We start from the raw sequence: 25,921 nt of genomic DNA, 5'->3' as shown, positions 1-25,921 counted from the left end.
TATGCGAGGGGAGGAGTGATGCAGAATGTCATATTTTATGAATTTTTGAAGTTGATATTTACATTTTCTTAAGTTTTTCTTTTTTTTTGGGCTCCTAGGGAGCGAGGGCAGATTAGCTAAGGCCATAATAGATTCTATCAAAGAAAAAGGGTAATTCAGTTAGAATATGTGAATATCAGCTTTAGCTTATAGTTTGATTAAGTTTTATTAATATTTGTTATCTTTTATTGAGTGTACGAGAAGAAGCAACGAGGGGTTAGTATTTCTTTTGATTTTAATTTGTTAACTGTGACTTCTGATTTTGAAACGGTCGGCGTTAGACTGTGACTAAATTTAATATTTTTGACAGAAGCACGTTGGGGCTCATTAGTGCTTTCGATCGTGTAGGAGTGGAGGGGGATGGGTGGAGGTTTATGGGTAGGGGCTTGGTATCTATGTCTAATTAATTTATGTGACTTTTTATAACGCATGGCAAATTATCGATTAGGAGTGTTTATGACGCTTTTATAGGAATTTTTGATTATAATTTTAGCTTATCCTGGAATAGAGTTCAACTATGTTAGAACTTATCGCAACCAAATATATTAATCAAGATGACTTTTTGTTTTTTTCTTTTTTCAGGACGTGGTTCAGATTCGAGTGATACCGAGTCAGAGCCTGGCATCCCCCTCAAACGTAAACAACGAAGATCTCGAACAACTTTTACGGCTGAGCAATTAGAGGCTCTGGAACGGGCCTTCTCGCGGACACAATACCCTGACGTCTATACCAGGGAAGAATTAGCCCAATCAACAGGCCTAACTGAAGCTCGAATACAAGTGTGGTTTAGTAATCGAAGGGCGCGTCTGCGGAAGCATTCCGGTTCGAGTGGTGGTCTGTCGGGAATGAATGCAGGCTTAGGCTTTGGCGGTATTCCCGTGTCATCTATGTCTGGCTACACGCAGGCGACACAGTCGGTCCCAGGTAGTGAAGGACATCATCACCACCATCAGATGAGTAGTTATGATTTGATGGCACAATCTCAACATGGCTTTGCTTCAGGCTTTCAACATGCACATTTTCCAGCTCAAAACTACTATCATCAAGGTATTTTTGAATTATCTCCCTTCGACCATACGAAGCATCCTATTAAACTTATTTATTTATCGTTTTTAGATTACTCAAAAATGACAATGGATGATTTTAGTAAAATTACAGCCGAAAGTGTTTCGAAAATGTCCCCATCGATACATTTAGCTGACCAATATCCGAAAATAGAGGCTCCACCAAATTGGACACCTTCAGCAGCATATCACTTAAATCAATCATCAGCAGCAGCAGCATCAGTGGCAGGATATAATCATGCGGCGGCGGCAGCAGTGAATGTCAATGATTATGCATCAGTAACAGCGGTGGCAGCGCACAATAATCAATTAAATTCAGCCGCAGCTGCCTACCAACACCCACTTCCAGTGCAAGGACAATCGAAATATTGGGCGTAAAAGGGCGGCTGATGGATTTTTTTTTAGAAACTGTCAAATGTGGCAAGAATGTGCAAATAAGGCCTTTAATTTTTATTTTATTTTTTTGAAAATGTGCTAAAAGTAAGGTTCTTCAAATTTTAACAGATAATTATTTTTAATATATTTAGCATAAGATTGTGTAGTTAGTTATAATTATGTTCTCATTTTATTTTTATAAAAATAAATAACTTAAAATTCAAATATATGAAATTATTTAAAATTGAAAATGTTGTTATTTTATATTTATTTCGGAACACAGCGAACAAACTCAATTTATGGTAAGGCCCGAATCATTAAAAGAACAATAAAGGTTACATGAAGAAAACTGCCTAAGAGCTTTTTCAAAAAAAAAAATAACTGAAATTGTGTTATTGCTTTTGTTAGTTTTTGAAAAACAAAATAGTTTCATTCAATTTTATACAGCATTAATTTCAATGTCTTCAAAAAATCGATTGGTTTGAAATTGAATCCATTGTTCTGTTTTATATCGCAACTATTTAAACACTACTTTTATGTTATTTCACTGATATGGGCTTGATACAGATTATTCCAAGTTCTACTTAATGTTGGTTTTATTTTATGATAATTCAAAGTGTTATACTATGACGACATTTACAAGTTCTTTTAATGAATGAAAGGCGTTTTAAGGGATTAGCTATGCATTATACACGTTTTAAGTTTGTTTTTTGAAACAATAAAGTTAGAGGGGAATAAAATGTCTTAAGTTGGTTGTTGTAAAAAACCCGCAGTAGCTATAAGAACTTGGATGAAAAAAGGGTGTAAGAATGGCGCTAAATTTGCTTAAACACCTTAATTTTTCAAAGTCTACATTCATGAAAATTGAGTAATTTGAAAAATAAATTTTATCAACCAAAGCCAATTACTTCATTTTTAAAATTTTATATACGAACTAGCTTAAAAATAGAAGGCGTTATAATTGAATTGTCACATCTGTCGATATAATAGGGATTCGCGGAAATAATATATTTTCACCTCGGAATTTGCCATTTAGAATAATGGCCTCGATAACATTTTTCATTAATTTTTTAACTACTAATCGCGTGCTGTTGCACAACCGTGGTGGGTTCAAATTACGAAGCGATATTACCGGAGATCCAACCTTCAGTTTGAAATGATGCGGTGGCATGCCTGGTAAATCCAATGAGTTCAAAAACTCAGTTGGATAATTTACAGCTTCAGTAGCATCGCAAACTGTATCAATAGATTTGTATGACACTAATTCTCCTGGTAACAAATGTATCTTGAGATTTAATTCATTGGCATCCACATTTTTGTATTGCTCTTTCTGCCAGCCACTCATGATTTATTTATTGTTTGTGTACATCGGGAAAAAAGCTGGTAATAATGCCCTGCTTAAGGGCTTTTGAAAAAATATAACTGAAATAGTATTATTTTTTGTATTGTTCTGGGAGTTTTTCAAAAACAACAAATAATGTACAAAACAGTTCCACTCAATATTTATACGGCATTTATAAACTAGATGCCTTCTAAAAATCTATTGGTCTCAAATTGAAGTAAATATTCTGTTTTAAATCGTTACTATTTGAACACAACTCTTATGTCTAAGAATGTTATTTTTTTAAGACCTCCTTAAATAAATATAAGATTTTAATTTGATGCCAACTAATTTTTTAAGAAGTTGACATTCCAAAGTTATTTGACACTTAAAAGTTGGTAGCTGCTCTTAACCTAACCGGGACTCCTAGTAAAGTGATTTATATAATTCATACAAGAACCACATTTCCTGAACAAACAGATTGATACTTTAAAGAACCTCTAAACTGTACCAATTATAGAGGTTTCAGTCTATTTGACATCGCTTACAAAATCTTCGCTGCCGTAATATGTGAACCTCTAAAGCCCACCTATAGTTAGGTTAGGTTAGGTTATAGTGGCTGTCCAAGATTGTGATACTACATGAATCTTGAGGCTTCCTCCTAAGCTCAATGGAACCAGCTTGAGTCCCTTACGAAACGTGAGAGGCTGATTATACGGATATGATTTAGATCGTTAAAGAATAATTCTCCCAGGTAATTCTTGCGTTTTCGAGCTAGAGCAGGGCATGTGCAGAGAAGATGAAGAACCGTTTCTTCCTCTTCCTCGTCCATACAGCTTCTGCAAAAGTCATTTGAGAATACGCCTAGTCTCGTGGCGTGCTTTCCTATTAGACAGTGTCCGGTTATGACACCTATTATCGAGCTTATATGCGATCTGCTTAGAGATAGCAAGCACCTTGAACGTTTTAAATCCAGTGTTGGACAGATGTTTTTTGTGGCTTGACACGTGATGTTGGTCCACCTGGTGCCCTCCTCGCAGCGTCTTGCATTAGTAGCAGTTTACAAGTAGCGATTGGTATGCCAGTACTTGCCCAACGTGGTAGGATGGGCTGTACTGTACCGTTCCGGCACCCAGCAAAGGTGAATATTAAACTGTTGCTCTCCATTAGAGATGATCGACATTTATGGCCTGTTATAGAGTTTGTAGAGATAGAGTCCAGAGATTAGATAGCGGCCTGGCTGTCAGAGAAAATACGGATACCAGATGTTGATATCACGTTTTCTTTGAGCCAAGACAAGACTTCCTTAATCGCCAAAAGTTCCGCCTGGAACACGCTACAATGATTGGGAAGGCGGAATGAGAGACTTAATTTCAGTCGTTCAGAGTACACACCACCACCAACCCCTTCTTCGGTTTTTGAGCTGTCTGTGTAAAAGTGGATTGACTCATCCTCCAAGAATGTCCCATCCTCCCAAAAAGATCTGGTAGGTATAGAAATCTGGAAATTCCTGTCGAATTGTAGTTGGGGGATGGTGTAGTCTGTGTGCTTTGGAATTGATTCTAAGTACCTTAGAATTACGGAGTGGCCAATGTTGTTGTTAGTCCACTGCGACGAAGCATTGAGGCGAATAGCAGAGCTTGCAGCTATTTGTTTACTAAATATGTCAAGAGGTGTAAGGTAGAGCAAGGTGTCCAGTGCCGCAGACGGGGTCGTGCGAAGCGATCCGCTTATACATAGGCAGGCTGAACGTTGGACTTTATTTAACTTATCCCTGTTTATACCTTTCTCTAAAGCAGTCTACCATACTGCCACACCGTACGTTAAAATCGGCCTGATTACCGATGTGTATAGCGAATGCGTGATTCTGGGTTGTAAACCCCATTTATTACCAATAGCTTTTTTGCAAGAAAAGAGAGCTACAGTAGCTTTTTTGACTCTTTCCTGGACGTTTCGTTTCCAATTTAGTTTTTTGTCTAAGACAAGACCTAGGTATTTAGTCTCGTCTGAGAATTTTAATTGGATTCCTTTAATATAAGTAGGGTTGACAAATGGAATTTTGTATCTCCTCGAAAATAAGACCAGATCGGTTTTGTGTGGGTTAACACCCAGTCCACACCGATCAGCCCAAAGTATTAGTCTGTCCAAGGCATTTTGTAAGAGTTCTTTTAGGATACTGCTATAGCAACGTCGTCCGCATGGGCTTTCACTCTGAAACCCTCCGCATCCAGACTAGTTAGGATTTCATTCACCACTAGGTTACAGAGGAGAGTGGATAGAACACCACCTTGTCTTCTAGAAGAGTTGTCCAGTTTTGAGTTAATTATTCTGCTAGTAAGCATTAAATGAATTAACTCCCGAAGCGAACTCTCTACATTTAGAGATGTCAGTGCAGAAGTGATTGCAGATGTGTCCACGTTGTTAAAGGCACCTTCGATGTCAAGGAAAGCAACCATAGTGAACTCTTTATGATGGAGGGAATATTCGATGGTGCGTACTAAAGTGTGTAACGCTGTTTCCATCGATTTACCCTTACAGTAGGCATGTTGAGACGAAGACAGAAGTCTTGTATCGATACGTGCCCTTAAATGTATATCAATCAATCTTTCAGGGTCTTAAGAAGGAATGATGATAGACTTATATGTCGTAGATCTTTAGGATTGACTTTGGAGCATTTACCTGCTTTAGGTATAAAAACAACTTTAACTTCTCTCCATGCCGAGGGAACATGGACCAGGTAAAGACAGCTGGTAAAAATTGACTCAAGGATTGGTGCAATTATATCAGAAGCCTTTTGTAATTCGACTGGTCCTGCAGCTTTAAATGGTTTGAAGCTGTTGAGAGCCCATTGTAGCTTATCCTTTGTGATTAGACCTTGTGGATATGTTGTATTTGAACTTGAACGTATAAAACTGTTGCAAGTTTCGGTAAGAGAACTACCAGGAAAGTGAGTGTCCAATAGTAAGTTCAGCGATTCATTACTTGAATTTGTCCAGGAGCCGTCTGTATTTTTCAAGCAACTTGGCATAGCTGGATTAGTTGAAAGAATTTTCCGTAACCTAGAGGCTTCAGAAGTTTCTTCTGTCATGCCACAGAAGGATCGCCAAGAAGATCGCTTGGATTTCCTTAGTGCCTGCTTGTAGATTCTTAGGGATTCTTTGTAGGAGTCCCAATGAGAGGCTAGTCTTGCAGCTTTGGCGCGGTTGAAAAGTTTCCTGCATTCCTTAATGAGCGAGTCAAGCTCTGAGGCCCACCATTGTGGTTTCCTCTTTCCTCTTATGTGTATAAGTGGACAAACAATTTCTGGTGATCTGTTCATAGCTGAGGTAAGGTCATTGACTTTGTTGTCAAGTTCGTTAGCGTTAGAGGAAGGACTAGATAGTCCAGGTCCAGGTCCTGTATGAAGCCCAGTCAGTTTTCCGATAGTTTCGAAAAGTCAATGGACTCGGGTTATCATCCACATTTATATTGAACTGCCCACCTTTAGTAGCTATAAGAACTTCGATGAAAATATGGTGGTAGATTGGCTGTAAATAATGTGTGTTAGACTTTTGAGGCAATAAAATATTTGAAAAAACAATTATTAAATTCTTAAGTTGTAAAATAGAGGTGAGGGTGTTTAAAATTCTGGGACTACTCAAAATTTGAACAACATTTTAAGTCGCTTACCGGTTTTTAAAATTAACTCACAAACATATAGTTCATCATTGTAGGTGAGTTCAGGATAATATGTAATGCCTGATCTAACACTTTTCCAAATTAAAAAAAAAAGAAGTTTACCCGCATTGATTAAGACATTTGTTTTTCTTTTTTTTAAGTAACTTAGTTGTGGAAACAAAAATTGAAAAATGTTGTTTACTTACCTTTTTTCAAAAATGTAAAGATTTTATTAATTAATTGTTGGCACAGTAAATTTGGAGCAAACAATCATTTTTTTTATTTTAATCTTCTTTCAAAATAATTGCTTTAATTTAATTTATTATCATTATTAATTTAATTGAAACCAATTATTGATCACTTCTTACAATCGAAAGGTTAAGAAAAAATTGGCTTTAAAAAAATTTGGATCTAAATTCTCTCATAACGGGGTATCTACAAAAAAAATATCTTCATCCTCACCCAAATTGCTACGACTACACATCGATAATTCAAAAAAGTAGATTCTGCTTTCATTAAGGAGAATAAGATCACATCTTTTCTTAAAAATCCGTATCACTTTACAATTATTAAATCTATAGATGCTTTTGGTACTCTCATTTGTCTTATTTATATACGAGTAGCTTTGATGACCTTTATATCTAAGGCAGTTCAAAGGGTTAAGATATTTAAAGGGAAATTCTTCTCTTGAACAAGACAATTTCATTTAATTCTTTCAACCGGAGTTTGTGGCGGCCATTTTGTTTTGGTGACATCTGTCAGTTGCTTCAAATGATAAAACTTTACTATCAAAATGAGCGTTCGTTAACGCAAACGTTGTGCGCATTGCGACCATTTTACGGTAGACGTGGTGACCCTTCACAGTCGACTCTTCAACGTTTGGTGGCCAAATTTGAGACGACCGGTTCAGTACGAAAGTATATAGGAGAACCGGAAGCAATCTATTCTTTGCCGTGCACAAGAGCTCTCCTTTTGCAGACTTCAACTTGCCGAATTTTGCCTCGCGACTTGGGCCCACACCCATACAAGATCCAACTTACCTAGGAGCTCAAAGTTTATGACCGTCGACCGCCGCTTTTTTTTTGCTGGGCTTGTTACACTGTTTCCGTGCCCTTCGCTTGGTTGTATCTCTCGTTTCAAACTCGTTCAGTACATGCTTGTTAGAGGATCCTGGTGTTTCAATCGGAAGCCCACAAAGACTCTCACAAATAGACTGCCTAAATTGAAGCATTGGCATATTTTTATGCTTTTTGTAAATAGCTAACGCATTTACAACCGAGGTTGACAAAAGATTCTCTCTTGTCTTTCCATTTTGAGACCACAATACCAGAAGATTCGCGTCCAATAATACCATTTCTTCTGAGCTTAGCTAGAGTTACCTCTTTGGGATTCCCAGTTCTGTTCTTCCTAAGTGTTTCAATTGACGATTGATCAAAAACTTTGCCAGTGAAACCGAAGTATAAAAATTTTCCGTAGTTCTACCTTTATCCAAATAGTTTTCTGCCAGATCTATCACTATTTGGGTGCTGTGAGAAGTTGAAGGAGTTGGTTTTCCTCTTTGGTTGTCGGAATTGTTTTTCCCTGCGTATATGGAGCTGGTATACTTGTAACCACTATGGTCACAAAGCTTGTAGATTTTAACTCTATATTTGTGGGATTTTCCCGGATTGTTTTGACGAAATTGTAATCTTCCTCGCAAGGGAATCATGGATTCGTCCACAGCTTATACTTCTCCTGGGGTTCTAGCATTTACAAAATTTCGCTCGAGGATTTCGAACAAGCCGCTTACTTTGCCTAGCCGATCAGTTCCAATGCTTGTGTTGTCGGCAAAATGAATGAACTTCAACAACAATTGAAATCTGTTTCGGGACATTATTTCTGGTAGAAAAGAGTTCTTGTAAAAGTTGTCGGTACTGCAATACAATGATATAGAAGGGTATTTCACTATACCCATGTACATGACCAGCCCTAAAAACTTTTTGATTTCAGGGACACAAGTGTCCTTCCAGGATTTTGCTTGTGAATTTCGGGTGACAACATTATTTTCTAAAAATTTGTTTGCGTTGAAATTTGTCTGGGTCAGAATGAGTTGGTATATGTATAATTGTATATCTTCGGTTACCATCAATGAAAAAAAATCAAAAGGCTTCAATGTTGATATATTTGAATGGGATGTATCGGGAGTGGCTGGCGGCTCAAAAATGAATTCTTTTAGCGAACTTTTTGTAACACTAGCCCACTCATTCGAAGATGCTGCTGTAGAAGTCGAGGGAAGGTCAAGTTAATCTTAAGACTGTTTATCAGAGTCATCTAGCATCATATTTGAATTTGAATCGCTCGAACCAGCATCTGATGGAACATATTCGTCTGAATCTGAAGCTTCAAAATCTTCATCTTCCATTTCAGATTCGCTCCTCCTAGGGTTTATACCAGAATTATCCATAATGTTTGTAAATAATCAAAATCTGAAACAATATGATAAAAAAAATAAATATTGAAAACTATAAAATTAGCTTGTGACGTGGGTCACGTGGCACTGCATTAAAGTAAGTTTGTGTGAGGGGCCATGTGACCCACCGGTGGTCACGCTCTTAAAACACATAAAAAACAACACAAAGACACAGTTTAACAATTATACACATAAACATCACGTTAACACAAAAAAACTCTTTTGGCACTCTGGTAATATTTTTTTTTCTATGGCGGCAGCGAAGGTGTTAAGCTTATCAAAAAAACACAAAACTTGTGCACAATATGTTTGTTTAGATTAAGAAAGTAAACCAGACAGAGTTTCCACTTCGATGTCAGGTTTATATGTATTTTTTGTTGTTAAGAAACATTGCCAAATGACATTTCACACTTCATTGTTTCTCATTTCGAGATATTGCCTAAAGGTCATCTTAGGAGTTAAAAAAGTCCCCAGATATTCGTAACTTCTAGTTATTGTATCTGTACTCCTTTGAATTTCCAATTTTTCTATTAAGATATATTCTTTCCCAATTCCGAAGCACCATCATCTCTGATTTTGCCATATTCACCTTCAAACTTTATTTTTGACACTATTCGTCGAAACTTTTTCGTTTGTTACATAATACGTGTGTATGTCCTCTAAGATTATAACCATGTCTTCTATTTCTAGACCTTCTTTCAAAAAATCATGCAATTCGTTTGCATAGAGTACAAACAGATGTGGTGATAGAAGACTTCCTTGTGTGATACCATAAAAGGTTTCAAAATATCCAGACATTTCTCAACAAAAATTAAAAGATCTAAAAACTCTCATATCGTTAAAGTAAAAACCTACCTTTTCGATAATAACTTGAGATTTTCGAACTCTACGAAAATTTTGTTTGAATCCCATTATTCAGTGAAATCTAAAACAGATTGATTATTTTTAAATAAAACACACACAAATTTTTATTTAAGGAGTTGGATTTTTATTTTGATCAATTTTTGTCTGTATTGTTTTAATTCAATGAAATTTAAATTTAAAATATATAGTATATATTCATTGTAAACATAATAGTTTTTAATTTTTTTGTTTGTTGTCCACTTTACACATAATTTTGTATTATTATTATAATTATTATATTTTTTGTTTGTTTTACTACAACAACCAACTTCAATCATTCTTGTTTATACATTTAGTTTTTGTTTGTTATTTTTTTTTGAATTTTAAATATTTGTATGTAAATTATCCTTTTGCTCTTTAAAATTTTAAATTTTAAAAGTTTAAATATATATTTATATATAATTTTAAATTTATTGTCAAAACATCGAATATACATAAAAGGGAAACATTGTTTTTTTTCTTGTATTATTTTAATTTTGTTTTGTTTTTTATATTATTTTATTAAATTAGTTTATTGTCAATGACGCAGTGATTTTAAATTTGAAAAAATATTTATTTAAAAAATAATTTTTAAAACTACAAATTTTGTTAATATATTTTCTTTTTTGTAAATTTAAATTATGTGTCGCATGTCTGATTTTGTTTTTGTCTTTTCTTTTTCATATAAGTTTTTATTGTCTTCGTCACTTGTTAAATATATTTGTTTACTTAAATAATTATTATTTGTAAAAATATGCTTAAAATTTGTACCTAAAAACGAATTAGTTGATAAAATAATAAATAAATACAATTCAGAGATAAATAAGGTTAAAATAATATAAATAAATACAAACACCTTAAGAGGTTGATCCTGATTTTCTTATTTAAGATATGTTTTTATTTGTTTAATTAAAGAAGTGTTCAAAATTAATATTTTTAATGTGAACCAAAAGGAGTAATTTTTCTTTTTAAATATTCAGAAATATTTCTTTTAACTCATTTTTCGTTCTTAATATTTTTAAAAATGTATTTATTGTCATGAGAATTAAACTATTAATTAACAAAAACAAAATAAACTTAGTCATGGCTACTTTAAAGAAATTTCAAAAATTGTAACTTTATTGTCTTGATATGGTTCGTTCCATGATATATTTTCTTAGTTTTTGTTATTGTTTTATTTTAACTTTTATTAATTTTATAATTTATTGTCCGTTTGTTATACATAATACAACACACATATATTTTATATACTCACATGCATATAATAGTGATCGAATGAATTGTAAACATTTCAATATTTTTGCCATAATACTTCTTTTCTGCTTCTTTTCTAAATTAAAATCTTAATAACTAATCCTAAAAATAATTTACAATATTTTTAATATTTTTATGTTTCATATTGATTTTCATGTCATTTATCATCTGAAGTCAGTTCATATTTTGTTGTTAGGTTTAAGATATATTTTATGTATATGCATAGGTTTGCTTAGATATTTTTTTTTTGGATTTTTTAATTGAGTTTTTTTAAAATCTGTATGTCGCGGGCTGTCGAAAACTTCTTCTATATTGAGTTATGCGTGGTGGAGTGCCCCATGTTGTTGTTTGATATCCATGGCCACCCCAACTCACAATTGGCTTATAGGGTAAGTAACATCGTCTACAAACGGCTGCGGTTGGTTGTCGAAGAAGCTCTGGTTGGGGGTAGTACTCGACCTTTTAAATAAATATCAAATGAAATTTAATAAATGCAAATAAATCAACAACAAATTCCCTACTTTTTTTTAAATAATAATTTAAATTATAAATCATGCTATGTGGGAGGCATTTTTTAGAAAAATTGATTTCTTTTTTTTATCCAGTTCAAGTTTATATTTGAAATTATGTAAACATTGCCGAAAAGGTCTAAACATTAAATAAACTACAGGTCACGTTGTATATTATATATATGTATATCTATGTATATATCTAGACTATGTAAAGAGGTAAGAAAGATATACAAACATTCAATAGACAGAGAAGTATATATGTATTTAGGTACGTCTAATTTTATGCAATGCTTTCTACTGGCGGAAATATATCAAAAAGATAAATATTACTGTCAATTATAGTTTGACATTTTTAACAGCCGTGTTGCACGCAAAGTCTATTTTGATTGATTTGTTTTATTTTTGTTTGATATGCTTTCTTCAACATTATGTATAGTTCAATATAAATAATTGTAATTTGTACTATGTCCCAGAGGTGTGAGGTAGAGTTTTATAATGAGTGTATCGTTTTGTATTGTTTTGTTTTGTATGACATCAAAATACATTATTTTAATCTATTTATGAAAATCTATAGTCAGTCATGCAACAGTCAACATTTAAAATTTATAACCGTCTCATTTTGTTTTTTTTTCAATTTCCGGTTAAAATGACAGCACTATGATGATGCATGCTCCTAAAAATATACAACATATATTTGAAGAGTGTGTTTTTTGTTGTTGTTTGCTAAACGAAGTTTGATTTAGGGAGTTAATATGATTGATAGTGTGCCGGCAAGCAGCATTGCCAGAATAGTAGACATTTTTTTGTTCTTATTTAGATTTATTTAGAGTAATTTTTTTTTTAGCATCAACTTTCAAAATTAAAACATAAAAGTGGCCGAGACATCCAACTTAGAACCTGTAATCTGGAAATTGAGATATATTCATATTTTAAAGCTATTTTTAAGTTATATAATTACATTTAAGCTATATAATTTTTAAGGGATAAAACTGCGATTTTAATTTAAGTTAAATTTTTGAAGTCACACTCCGTCAAAAATCAATCTGTTACTGTTGATATTATTTAGTTTTGTAATGAAAACTAACTGGGCTTATTTTGCAAGAGAAAACAATACTACCAAAGGTTTATCTAAGTTTAAATTGAATAAGTCTTTTTGGTTCCACCGCACAAGAAGATTTAAAAATGATTAAGTTTGACAGCACTTTCTTAAATGCAAATGGTGTTTCGATATTTCTTATGAAGTGCAAGTGAGATAGTTTGATTCGTGTTAAACAATGAAGAGCTGTTTAGTTTAGCACCATAAAATAATATGTTACCTACTGCATGTGCAATTTTTTTTAATTTGATTAAAACAAAACTATATTTTTTGTACACAAACATGCAAATAAACGGACCATAACGCATTATCTGTAAAACTAACTTCTCCACAAAGGTTCTTTTTTCACAAATGTTGACTCGACTCCGATCTCCGACGGGAATCGAGTCAAATCAAGCTCATTTCAACTCGATTGAAGTATATAAAGAATTCAGGTGAGCTTTAAGCTTGATTCAATACCACATGTTAATGATATAGTCTTCGAACAAACCCCTTAATTGAAGCAATTGTTAAATTAACTTTTTTTTATAGAATCTCAATTTCCATATGTTTTCTTGCCATTTCTTCTTGAAAATTGTCCATTTTATTGGTTTTTTTTTGCTGAAGTTTATTTTAACTTTTGATTTTCACAAAACTTTCTTCAATTTGTGTTTTTTTTTTAATTTTTATTATGACAGGACTTCAGTTGTACCAATTTATAAATACAAAAATCTGGCTACCGTCAATAGATTTTTTTTGGGAATTGTCAACTAAACTATTTTTATATTTCCAAAAAAAACACGGGTATTTGCTGACGAATCCAGTTGATGAAAGCAAAATCTCTATGATAAAAAACCAAGTAAATTATTTAATATTATCTTATCTTAACCTACATTTTATTTTTGTAAAATGAATTCATTTAATCATTATAAAAGTGTTTGATAAAATTAGAGTCTAATTGTCTTTTCTACATAAAAAAGTAATCAAAAATTGTTTATCGTTAATTTACTAAGAAGTCTTCCTTTCGTATCACAGATAATACTTTGGTCATTTAAGACCTGAAATTGAATTTTTTTTATAGGGTTTGCAAAATTTTAAAATTTTTGACTTTTCGGTCAAACTTGTGATGGCTCAGATCATTATAAATACAATGCAATATTTTAACTTTAAAGTGAGTTTAATTAAGCTTTTGATTTTTGGTCAAATATCAGTTTCAAATTCTAGCTTGGGATCCATCTTACAAAGTGGACGTTTAGAGACAAAGACATTAACAAGTTTGTGTTAAGGACGATCAAAAGGACAGGTCAAAGCGTCGGATTAGAAATTGCAGTTGACAGTTGATCCTAATGAAATGTAATATATGTTACATTTGTGTGTATTATTTAACACAAATGGAAACTGTTTCCACCAGAAAAAAAAGTTTATAAGTGCTATAAGTTATTCCAAGAGGGTCAAGAAAATGTTACTGATAAACCTCGCTCCGAACGTCCCAGCACGTCAAACACAAACGAAAATGTTCAGAAAAGGAAAGAAATCTCGATAAGAGAAATAGCAGATGATCTGAATATATTTTGAAGGGGATAACATAATTTTAGATAAATAAATGAATATTTTTTTATAAAAATAAAAAGTCACCTAAGTTTTTGATCACACCCTACAAGAAATATTCCTCTAAATTAGTACTTATTATAGTTTTGCTATTCGTTGAAACACTTTTCCTGTTATAATTTTAACAGCATTACAAAAAACTGTAGCAGGACCAAGAACGTTATTTATTTGTTTCTTTTTAAGTTTTAATTTGTTCGTTTTAAAGTTTGCAAATGTTTCTTTTTCTATTTCACAACTTTAAATACTAAAAGAAACATTTTTAATTGAAAACTAAAAATGCATATTTAAAATATTTTCGATAAGGAGAATATCATATATTTGAATTGAGCTAAAAATGCCAACAAGGCAATTTTGTAAGTTTCCTGTAAGTAAGCTGCCTCTGTTCGATGGAGTATTCTTTACAATTCATAAAGTATGCAAATGTTGACTATTTTTCATGTTGTTTTCTATATTGTTTAAATTTTTCTAACAAGTGCCACTGATAAACAAAAACTTGGCAACACTGCAACAGATGAAGTAGGAATGGAGGGTGTTGCATTTGTTTTCTTATGAATCATAAGACAATCCTGCTTAATTTTTCAAGATTTAAACTATCTGAACTACATGGACAAATTTCTGGTGGTGTTCCGATCTTTCTATTTTAGTACAACATGTTTTCCTTATAAAATCAAAACAAGCTTAACGACTTTGTAATAAAAAAAAGTGTCATTCTTTAATAATTTTCATGTAAGGACTAGCATTCGACGCATTTTTTGTAAGGCTAATGGCTGAAACACAAACACGCTTCAGCTTCCGCTTCGCCTGACGTTAACGAGTTCAGCCATAGGAATTCATTGCATGTAATCACAATGAATCTTCAACCTAACGTTTCATTTGACAATCGTAAGAAAACAACGTAATGTTACGTAATGTGACTCCAAACGGAAGCTCTAGTTTATATTTGATGAACATTTGCTTTGTCTGACAACTCAACAGCTGTAAAAAAGTCAACAAACAAAATGAATTTGCTTTTAGAGTTATTCGCATTGGCTATTATAGGCTGTGTAAGCTACTTCCGTGATAAATTTAATATTTTAAATATCAAAGCTCATTTTTTTTTCTTTACTTTGAGAAAAAATAACAGCTGCTAATGATAGAAGTGCCATTTTAGAAATATCATATGGGAAGTGTCTTTCAAAGCAACCTCGAAGCAGGCCCAACGTAACGCAGACGAAGCCGAAGCTGGTTTGTGTTTTAGCCATAAGGTAAAAGATCACTTGAAAAAGAATCGATTACTTTTGAAAACTTTTAATAAAATTAAATGTTCATCAAAAATATATGTTTGCTTTTGAAACTGAAAGATGAAAGACCCTTATAACAATATTTGTATTTTTACGAAAACGAACATTGTTTGTTATTTAAAGAATAAAGAAACTTAAATCGTTTAAAACATCCCCGTTAAAACTTAAACATTGTTTTAAAAAAAATATATCGAAGCATAACGAAGGAAGGTTTAAGAGAAATGTATTTAAAATCTCGACATTTCAAATAGAAAGCCATATAATTCTTCATATAACGTTATATTTTTGACTTAAAAAAGCAACCATTTCATATTTGGCAGCTCGAACTCAAAAATAAATCAAAAGCTTACTAGATTACACGTCATTATTCTACCCTAATCAAACTATTCACTTGACATCTATTCTTCTCTACCTCACTATTTCAAGTTGTTTTTAAACACTTTTTCATAAGACCCGTAGTCAGAAGAAAAACATCAAACTTTGTTTTCAAATCTCTTGTAATTCAATTGCTCAAATTTTATATTCAAAGTGTCATAAATAAATTTATTCCGTAATACCGGCATCGTCAATGTAATCCTACTTTCGAAATACTTTAAGCTCCTCATTATGAACAATATTTTTTTCCAGACAGTTTGTATAACAAATTTATAAGCACTTTTCTCAATGATACCCCATGGAAAACATCTCCCAACGATTTATTGACACCACTCTTTTAAAACAACTAAACAAAAAAGGACATTCTGACGTCAAAATAACGAACAAAAGAAGTACAAGATGGAAAACCTCATCAGACAAGTCTATTTTTCTATGCGACTATGAATAATAAAGTTCTTGATTTCATTTAACATAAATATTTCATTGTAATTCAAAACACTCCGAGGTAAGTTTGAAAAAAAGGACTCTTTTCAGTTTAAATTGAAAATACCAACTCTATAATTTGCTTATAAAAAGGATTCATGTAAATTATTGTAGGTGTTGTTTGTCTATTTGTCTATTTGTTTAAATTATATTACAGAGGTCCGGAAAACTTTAACCAACGTCAGGTGCCCGCTCAAATTAGGTCCAATGGAGTCCTTCAAAAATGTATTTCAATAGAATAGCAGAAAAGGATTTTAGAAGTTGCAATGGGAAAGTTTTTGTTTTTGTGATGGAAGAAGGGTCACGACCATATTTTGTATGGTCCTTTTCCAGAGTAAAATATTCATGCAACAACATAAATAAATAGATACACAATGCACAGCACACACAAAAATAAAATTATGAAGTTTAAATGTTTTCCTAGGAAAATCTCTCAACTTTTCAGCCTTGGATGATGCCACAAAAATAACAACAACATCAACTGGTAACACTCATTCCCTATAATGAATGCACATCTAAATAATTTCTAGGATGTTTTTTTTAGTTTTTCTTGCAATCTCTAACATTCAATAGGAACGAGTATAGGTTTACACGCTTTTCAGTTTAGTTTTGATTTTTTTTTTTTTACTATTTGCCTGGCTCGTCCGGAACGACTAAAACGACCGCTTCGAACGGAACGGAATCCTGCTGGCAACCATCCTGAGCGTGCCAAGGCTCCTATGTGTCTTTTATCTGTTGATATTGGCACAGTCATTGTGGTTGATGATAATGATGATAATTGTGATGGTGAAGAAGCTGCCGATGACGATGACGATGACGATGACAAGGATGATGATGATGACGACGCCGAGGACGAGGCCGAAGATACAGATTGCTCGGAGGAGGATGCAGAATCATCAACTTCTGCCGCATCATCATCACTGTCAATTGATTCCAATTGACTGAGTCCTGTCGCTTATATCAGATTGGTTTTAAAATCACATCGAAGAGAGAGAGAGAAATAAAATCAAATATAACGAGGGAAGAGGGGATATATAAAATTTTGCATTTCTGTGTGAATATGTGATTCTATAGGTTTTTGGTTGCATGCCACAATTTTTGTTTTTTTCTTGTTTTAAACTATAAATTTATATTTTTGAGATAATAGCTGAGGTATGTTAGCACCATTTTGTTTCTGTTTTTGATTTTGTATTTGTAGTTTATTTGTGAACTTAAGGATCTTTAAAAATTCGATTTTAAAAGACCCGAATCTCATATGAACTTAAAAAATAATACAAAAATTATAACCTAAAATTAATTCATAAGAACTTTTAAAGAATGTTAAATAAATGTATTAAAGTTACGAAGGTTCGAAACCTTTAGAAAATGGTAGAAAATATTGCAAGTAAAAGATCCTTGATAAGTTTTTGCATAAAAATAATAACAATAATTTAAAAAATAAAATTAAATATGTTGCATAAGGAGACTTTAACTTCAAATATCGAAAAAAAGAGGCTAGGATGGGACCCACACTGATAACTTCAGATTTGTGACAATTTGTTGATAGTTCTAAAAGTTTTACAAAATATTAAAACCATGTCATGGCAAATCATTTTCTGCTCACAAAATCAAGCGTCATATTAGCTGGAAAGGTGATCCAGAAGAAAAGAATAACAACAAAAAATTATGTTTTCAAGCGATGACCTCTCGATCTGCAATGAAATGATCTACCACTGTTCAACCACTAGGTTCCGTTAAATACCTTTGGAGAGTTTGGAGAGTTGCTTGAAATGCTTTAAATTAAAATTTAAACAAAACTTTTCAAATAAAGAACTGCTTTAATTCGAATCCGTGGCATGATGGTTAGTGCGTTGCTCTGTCATGCCAGAGGTCTTGGGTTCGATCCCTGCCTATGCCATCTAAAGTCTTTTCACGGGTACTGCCTCTTGCGAGGAATTGACAAATTCTCCAAGAGTAACTCTTGTCATGAAAAAGTGCTTTCTCAAATTAGCCGTTCGGAATCGGCATTTAAACTGTAGGTCCCCTCCATTCCTGACAACATTACTCGCACACAGGAATGGTTGAGAGTTGTAAGTCACTAGGCCCTGGTTCTTCATGGACTGTTGCGCCACCCAATTTATTTTATTTTATTCGAATCGGATTTATTGCTGAATCGAGACCTTTTTGAAATTTTGGGCCAATGCTTTTAGTAAGATTAAATTAGTTAATAGGAAATATCATTTTTTTCTCGAAGTGACAAAAATTTAGTTTTTGATTTATACGAAAAGCCAGTAGTTGAATTTATACCATTTTAGTATAACGTCACAATGTAACAAGTTATCTATTTGAAATCTTTCAAGCTAAGTTATAAAACTATTTTAAGACTGGAAGAATATGTGGTTTCAACAAGTCGGTGCCACATGTCATATGCCACACAACTCGAGCGAATATGGCTTAATTTTCCGCGTGATTTCTCGTCGTATCGATAGTGAAATTGTTGCTCATGTCAAAAACTTTAACTATCCTATTTTTCAAAATAGTACTCACCACCTAGCCTGAAGTGTTAAGCTTAGTTTCTATGGCTATTTCAAACCTGTAATGGGAAGAGTAGTCAAATATGATTTCAAAAAATCTAATTATGAAGGATTAACTAATCATTTAAATTCGGTTTCTTGGAACTATATCGTTCATAATTATGAGCTCTCGGATGCATATAATTTATTGCTGGGGACAATTAAAGAAGCAATAAACTTGTTTGTACCTAAAGTCATTGTCTTTAATTATTCAAAGTCGCATTGGTCGAATAAACGTTTATCAAACTTAAATGATTAAAAGAATGAATCGTATAAATTGTATCGAAATTCCGTCAATGATATTGCACTCCGGAGTAACTATCTACGTCTTCAAAAAGAATTCGATTTTTTACATACATTTTTCTAGAAGGATTATCTGTGTCATACTGAATCTTATGCTTGAAACAAAATAGTAAACATTTTTCGTCGTACATAAATAACAAAAAATGCTCTAACGGGATTTTAAATTGCATGCATTTAGGGACTATATCAACTAACATAAACCATATGCAACCTCTTTGCAAAATTTTTTCAATCGGTTTACTCCCCTCAATGTGTTCCATAAGTTATAAGTGATAATTCGACCAATATAGGCAGCTTAAACTTAAGCTGCAAAGATGTTGAGTCAGCTCTAAGGGATTTCCTTGATGATAGTCAACAGGAACCTGATGGCATTCCACCAATTGTATTGAAAAACTGTGCTGTTGCTTTTTCAGGGCCATATACTCTACTGTTCAATGTTTCTCTCGAAAAGGCCTTTTTATTGACGATAGGAAAATTTCCTATATTATTCCTATCCATAAATCTGGCTTTAAACAGGATGTTTCTAATTATCGTCCTATAAGTAAATTGTCTACAATTCCCAAAATGTTCGAGAAAATAGTTTATGAAAAACTAACCTTTATTCTTAAAGAAACGGTTGCGCCATCTCAGCATGAATTTATAGCCACTTCAACGAACCCATCTTTTTTTTAATCAAATCACTAAACAACTCGAAAATGGTTTTCAAACTGATGTAGTTATTACAGACTTTTCGAAGACTTTCGATAGGGTCAACCATTTTATATTATTAAAAAAATGGAATCTATCAGATTCCATTCAAATAGTTTTAAATGGTTCGCATCCTATCTCATAGGTAGAGCACAGTTTGTCTGCGTTAATAATTCATTTTCTGAAGTAATTCATGTAACATCTGGGGTTCCTCAAGGAAGTCACTTGGGACCACTTCTATTCCTGATATTAATCAATGACTTACCAACGGTTGTCAACAACTCTCGGCCGAATGTTTGCGGATGATATCAAAATTATCCACTGTATCAAATCGTTGGACGATTGTCTGTTACTTCAAAGTCACTTTGAGTGCTTATCTGTATGGTGCACTGCTAATGAGCTTTTCTCGTAGTCTTTGTCCAATTTGTTTTAAATACGAAATAAATAAAACACAACTTACTAAGCTTAGCGAAAAGAAAGACCTTGGTGTAATATTTGATTACAAACTAAACTTCAACTCCCAAATTGATTTTGTGGTTGCTAAACCAAATACTATTCTAGGGTTCGTGGTTCGCAACTCAAAAGAGTATAAAGATCCGTTTACCCTTCAGCCATTATTTTAGGCTTATGTGAGATCTTCCCTAGAATACTGCTCAGTAAACGAACTGTTTAATTATTGAAAGGATTCGGTCAAAATTTTCGCGAATTGTAGTTCACAGACTAAATTGGAATATTGATAACACCACCATCGTACATGCTATTATTACTTCTTATATTTATATTCGATATATTTGCTCCTTATAGGCAAACGTCTACATGAATCATGAATCCTATCATAAAGTCAACTATGTTGTCAAAGAGCCTCTAACTCGAGAATCTAATGACATTTGTAATCATGTTAACTTCATTTCCTACCAAAGTCGAGAATCTTTTAAAAAATATTTATTATATTTATTACTTAACTCCTACACCACTGGTGGTTCAAGTTTTAGCCTTACATAATTAGATATACTTATTAACTTCCCATAGGAAGTTATTGTAATGGGTCCGATTTGTCAAATTGAAAATTTTGACATTTTTAGAAAGATGTCTGTGCGTGCGTGTGTACGTACGTTTGTACGCCCGTACGTCCGTACGTTCGCGACGTTTTTTTTCGTCGTCCATAGCTCAAGAACCAGAAGAGATATCGACTTCAAATAAATTTTATTATACAGATAATAAGGCAGAAAGATGCAGAAACGGCTCTCAAGAAAATTGCGTGGGTGGTTTTTTTACCATAGCAGTTTGAAAAAAGGTGAAAATTTTGGTTAACCTTAAATATCTTACGAACCAAAAACGCTAGAGACTTGAATTAAATTTTATATAATATATTATAACGTGATACCAAACAGGTATAAGGTAACAGGTTTGAAAAAAATCAATATAACGGTTTTTTTTTATAAATCAATAAAACTGAAAAAAAAAATTGTCATCTCCAAAATTTTACGATGGAAATATGATTTCATCTCTAAAACAATTTTGTGCAACGAAGAATAATGTTTTTGACATCTGATAAAATTTGAGAAAAATCTAATTGACAGTTTTTTTTACAAAAAATAAAAACCTAAAAAAAAAATTTATAAAAGTTGGTAAAAATTGATTTTCGACTCAAATATCTTTTCAAAACTTTGAGATATTGACTTTAATTTACTTTTATCTTTCAAAAAATTTTGTTGTCAACATTCATTTAAAGTTTGAAAAAAATCGATTTGACAGTTTTTGTAAAAAAAATTAAAAACCGAAAAAAAAATTAACTCAAATATCTTTTAAAAACTTTGATATAATAGGTTCTAACTAATTTTTTCTTATAAGAAATATTGTTTTCAACATTAAGACAAATTTTGAGAAAAATCGAATTGACAGTTTTTTTACAAAAAATAAAAACCTGAAAAAAAAATGTATAAAAGTTGGTAAAAATTGATTTTTTACTCAAATATCTCTTCGAAAATTTTAAATATTGGCTTCAAACTAATTTTATCTTATAAGAAATATTGTTTTCAACATTTGGTAAAATTTTTAAAAGATTCGAATTGACAGTTTTTTTACAAAAAATAAAACTCTAAAAAAAAACAAAACTAAAACTTGGTAAAAATTTACTTTCGGCTCAAATAGCTTTTCAAAAATTAAAAATATTGGCTTCAAACTTATTTTATTTCAGAGAAAATATTGTTTTCAATATTCAGTAATTTTTATATAAAAATCCAACAGTCCAGTCCGTTTTTTTCATAAAAAATAAAATCTACAAAAACTAGTGCGCAAATTTGGTAAAAATACATATAGACAAACTTTTAAGAAAGTCAAATCGACAGACGGGATGGGAAATTATCAGTGTGGGTTGCATCCCAGCCTCTTTTTTCTATTTCACTTCTTTATTGCTTAAGTTAAAAACCTTGTGTTTGTAGTTTGTAAGATTATACTTTATTTGTTAATTATATTATATTAATCTGCTTGATAAATAAATAAATAAATAAAATTACCTCAAAAGAATCCTAAAAAGTAATATCATGAACACAAATAATTGATATGTGTTTTATTTACGTTTACTTTTGAAACCACAAAATGGACAACCGTCCAATTAATAACCAATTTAATTGATATACGGAACAACGAACACTCAGCACATCTTTCTAAAAACTTTCGGTTAAGATTCTAGGGACATTTTAATGTCATTAAATGTCAATATTTTCAAATCGACAAATCTGACTACCTATGTTAACTTGAAAACCTCAAAAATCTCGGATTACTAAAAATCGTTTATAACTTGACAAATTTTAAGTTTTTGTGCAGATTAAAACACAATAAGCAAGATTTTGACATTTCACATTGGTCAAATATTTTTAACTGCGAAATTTGTCTGCGCAATCGTATTCTTGAAACGCAGATTTATCAAGTTTTTTGGACTTTAGCTTATTCAATGTCAATTGATAATAATTAACTTCCTATCAAAAGAAAGTAAAAGTTATAAAAATTGATTTAAAATGTCAATTGTTTGAAAATCAAAAAAATTGGAATACAAGCTAAAAAAGAGGCTTGGATGCGACCCACACTGATAACTTCCCATCCCGTCTGTCAATTTGTCTTGCTTAAAAATTTTTAGGTTTTCATCTTTTGTTAAAATATTTGTCAGTTGAATTATTTTTAAAAATTACCAACAATATTTTACATATAATGATTTGAATTAAAAATCTGTCTTTGCTAACAAGATTTTTAGTCGAAAAAAACATTTTTAACCAATTTTAGTTGCATTTTACTCAAAAATTAAACAGAATGTTGACAACAATATTTTTTAAAAGATAAAATAAGTTTAAAGCCAATATCTTAACTTTTTGAAAAGATATTAGATTCGAAAATCAATTTTTTACCAACTTTAAGTAATTCTTTTAAGGTTTTTATTTTGTGTACAAAAAACTGTAAATTTTATTTTTCTCAAAATTTAACCAGATGTCAAAAACGTTATTCTTCGTTGCAAAAAAATATTTTCGAGATAAAATTATTTTATCTTCATAAAAATATTCAAGGTGACAATAATTTTTATCAGTTTTTTTGATTTATAGAAAAAGCGTTAATTGAATATTTTTATAAAAATTTAATAGTTTGGTATCGCGTTACAATCACCTTTTTTTAAGTTGCTTTGGAAAAAAAACCTCCTCGCAATTATGTTGAGAGTCCCTTCTACATCTTCCTGCATTATTATCTGTATAACAAAATTTATTTGAAGTCGATATCTTTACTGGTTCTTGAGCTGTGGACGATGAAAAAAGCTTCGTGAACGCACGGACGTATGAACGTACGTACACACGCACGCACAGACATCTCACTAAAAATATTTTTTTAGAATCTAGTGTCCTTGAAACGACAAGAAATGTCAATATTTTCAATTTGATGAATCGAACAGTTTACAATAACTTGCTAAGGGAATTTAACGAGATGACCATAAAATTCCAGGTGCTTAAAATAATTTCGAAGCATATTTTTTTATTTTTTGAAAATTTACTGAGTAGGGTTCGGCGGTTTTGTTTAGGTGTAATTTTGTTTTGTTTATTATTCAAAAATTTGTATGACTCAAAAACGTTTAATAATTTCTAAATTTAAGCTAGTAGAACACTTTGCAAATTACACTGGTAGACAAAGTTACTTTTTTTCCGTAACACAACCAAAATAATACTTTTTTGAAGTATTAAATTGTCTTGAATTCGAATCTCGCCCTAACAATTTTCCATCTCATCAAACAACCAAAAACGTTTTTTTTAGGGTTAAGGTAAAAAACAGCACATTCCATAAAACAACCTAAATTGTATAAAGATTTTGATAAGAACAGATTTATATCTTTTAGCTAAATACAGCTTAAACCATCTAAGTACTTTTCTTAGTTGAATAAGTTACGAGCCCTTCTTTGAATCTATATGAATTTGTTTTAAATCTTTTTTTATTATTATTATTACAACTTTATTGATTCATAAATAAATTGTTTTAAACCTTAAATTTAACGTTTTGGAAAAAATTTTCAGTGCTGATTTCAAATCCAAAGAAACCAACTTCTCAAATTTAAGATATAATCGTTTTCAATATGATTTTTATATTTTTGTAACATATTCCAAAAACTTAATGTTGTAGCACTGTTCAGAGAAAACATTTGTTACAAAAATTAAAATAACTTTCAAGCTGTTTTGCTTTTTTTTGTTTTTCATAAATGGTTTAGCGTTTCTATAAATGTATGTGAGAAATGTGAAATCTTACAATTTGGGAAAATTTTTCCAAAATTTCGAAAAAGAGTCTTTATGAATAAAAACCTCAAAACTTATAATAGATATGGAATATTTTTGAAGGCCAGCAAATTTTATTAAAACCAAATCCCTCCAAAAAGTTTCAAAGAATTTTATTTTCTACATCCGAAGAAATGTTGGGGTCATAATTATTTTCGGGATCCTTGCAAAAGGCTTACGTTCTGATGCAGTTTTATATCCCTATCAAATGTACACATTTTCTCTTTAGTATGAACCCAATATATAACATAATTTACGACTACCCACTTACGAACGACAGTGCAACAATATTGGTTCACTTGGGCGTATACGTATTTTTTCACAATTTATAATTTCGTGCAGGCTACTAAACGTTAAGTAATCAAAAATATTCCAGAGTGCATTTAAGTATAGATTTTGGATGACCTTTTTGATTACAGTTTGAATAAAGTCCAAAAAAAGTCTTTTCTTAAAACTAGGAACAAACAAAATGGTGCTAACTTCAAAAAAAGGTCATAATCCATCGACTTACCTAAAAAACGTTTTTCCATGTTATCGACTGAGTAATCATCATAAGAGGGATACAATTCATTTGGTTGTTCGGCGTAGTCCATTATGTCGCGTTGAATCAAATCGGCAAGGGCTTCCTGCTGTTCGGTGGTGTCCTTCTTTTGGTGGTTGCCATGTACTGGGGATCCCTTTAGAGCTCCAAGATTTCGCTTCTCGGCCGCACCACCACGAAACCCAGAATTATACCTGGCCAAAGAGGCTAAATTACGCTTTGGGTTGTAAGCCATGTTTCCAGGTGAAAGTAATCCCAATCGTGCCATTGTGGCAAGATTCCGTTTGCCATTCGATGGAAGCTGATAGTCCCTAGCCAGAGCACCGATATTACGTTTGCCATTGTATCGGACTCCACCACCGCGAACCAATGATCCGAGGTACCTTTTGTTCTGCCATCGATTGTTCTGGTGGTCTGATTCGTCGGGTTCGGGAGTCGGGAGTTGTCCGTTCTTGGCCAAGGTTGCCAGACCACGCTTCGGCATGTAGGGACGATTCATGTAGCCTTGTCCAACTGAGGCCAACGATGCAATGGAACGTTTGTCATCCTCCGTAAAGTCGTAGTCGTCGAGGTTCAGTTGATTAGTTGTCGGGGTCTGGCTGCTCTTAATGAGGTTCTTCAATTGGCTTCGTAGGGCAGAGACCTATTGACGTAGATTGTTT

The 25,921-nt window shown here is 32.3% G+C and overlaps 2 protein-coding genes across 3 annotated transcripts in view; one reads left to right on the top strand and one right to left on the bottom strand.

Annotated features, from left to right (window-relative positions):
• The window catches only part of LOC129943157 (protein gooseberry-neuro), a 61,509-nt gene extending 59,801 nt beyond the window's left edge, over window positions 1-1,708 (top strand). Inside the window, exons 4-5 of one of the 2 annotated variants that reach the window (XM_056052421.1) lie at window positions 622-1,086; window positions 1,156-1,708. In XM_056052421.1, coding sequence (XP_055908396.1) covers window positions 622-1,086; window positions 1,156-1,481 — 791 coding nt within the window. In that variant the 3' untranslated portion in view covers window positions 1,482-1,708. The remainder of the gene's footprint in view (window positions 1-621; window positions 1,087-1,155) is intronic. The other variant, XM_056052420.1, reaches the window with a different exon arrangement.
• Window positions 1,709-10,805: 9,097 nt separating this feature from the next.
• LOC129942487 (neuropeptide-like 1) overlaps window positions 10,806-25,921 on the bottom strand; it is an 89,699-nt gene continuing 74,583 nt past the window's right edge. Inside the window, exons 3-5 of the mRNA XM_056051462.1 lie at window positions 25,230-25,902; window positions 17,003-17,328; window positions 10,806-11,500 (exon numbers count right to left, since the gene is read on the bottom strand). Coding sequence (XP_055907437.1) covers window positions 11,312-11,500; window positions 17,003-17,328; window positions 25,230-25,902 — 1,188 coding nt within the window. The 3' untranslated portion in view covers window positions 10,806-11,311. The remainder of the gene's footprint in view (window positions 11,501-17,002; window positions 17,329-25,229; window positions 25,903-25,921) is intronic.

This window comes from Eupeodes corollae, chromosome 1, assembly GCF_945859685.1.
Source record: "Eupeodes corollae chromosome 1, idEupCoro1.1, whole genome shotgun sequence".
Classification (NCBI taxonomy): Eukaryota; Metazoa; Arthropoda; class Insecta; order Diptera; family Syrphidae; genus Eupeodes; species Eupeodes corollae.
This window is presented reverse-complemented; position numbering and strand designations above follow the sequence as displayed.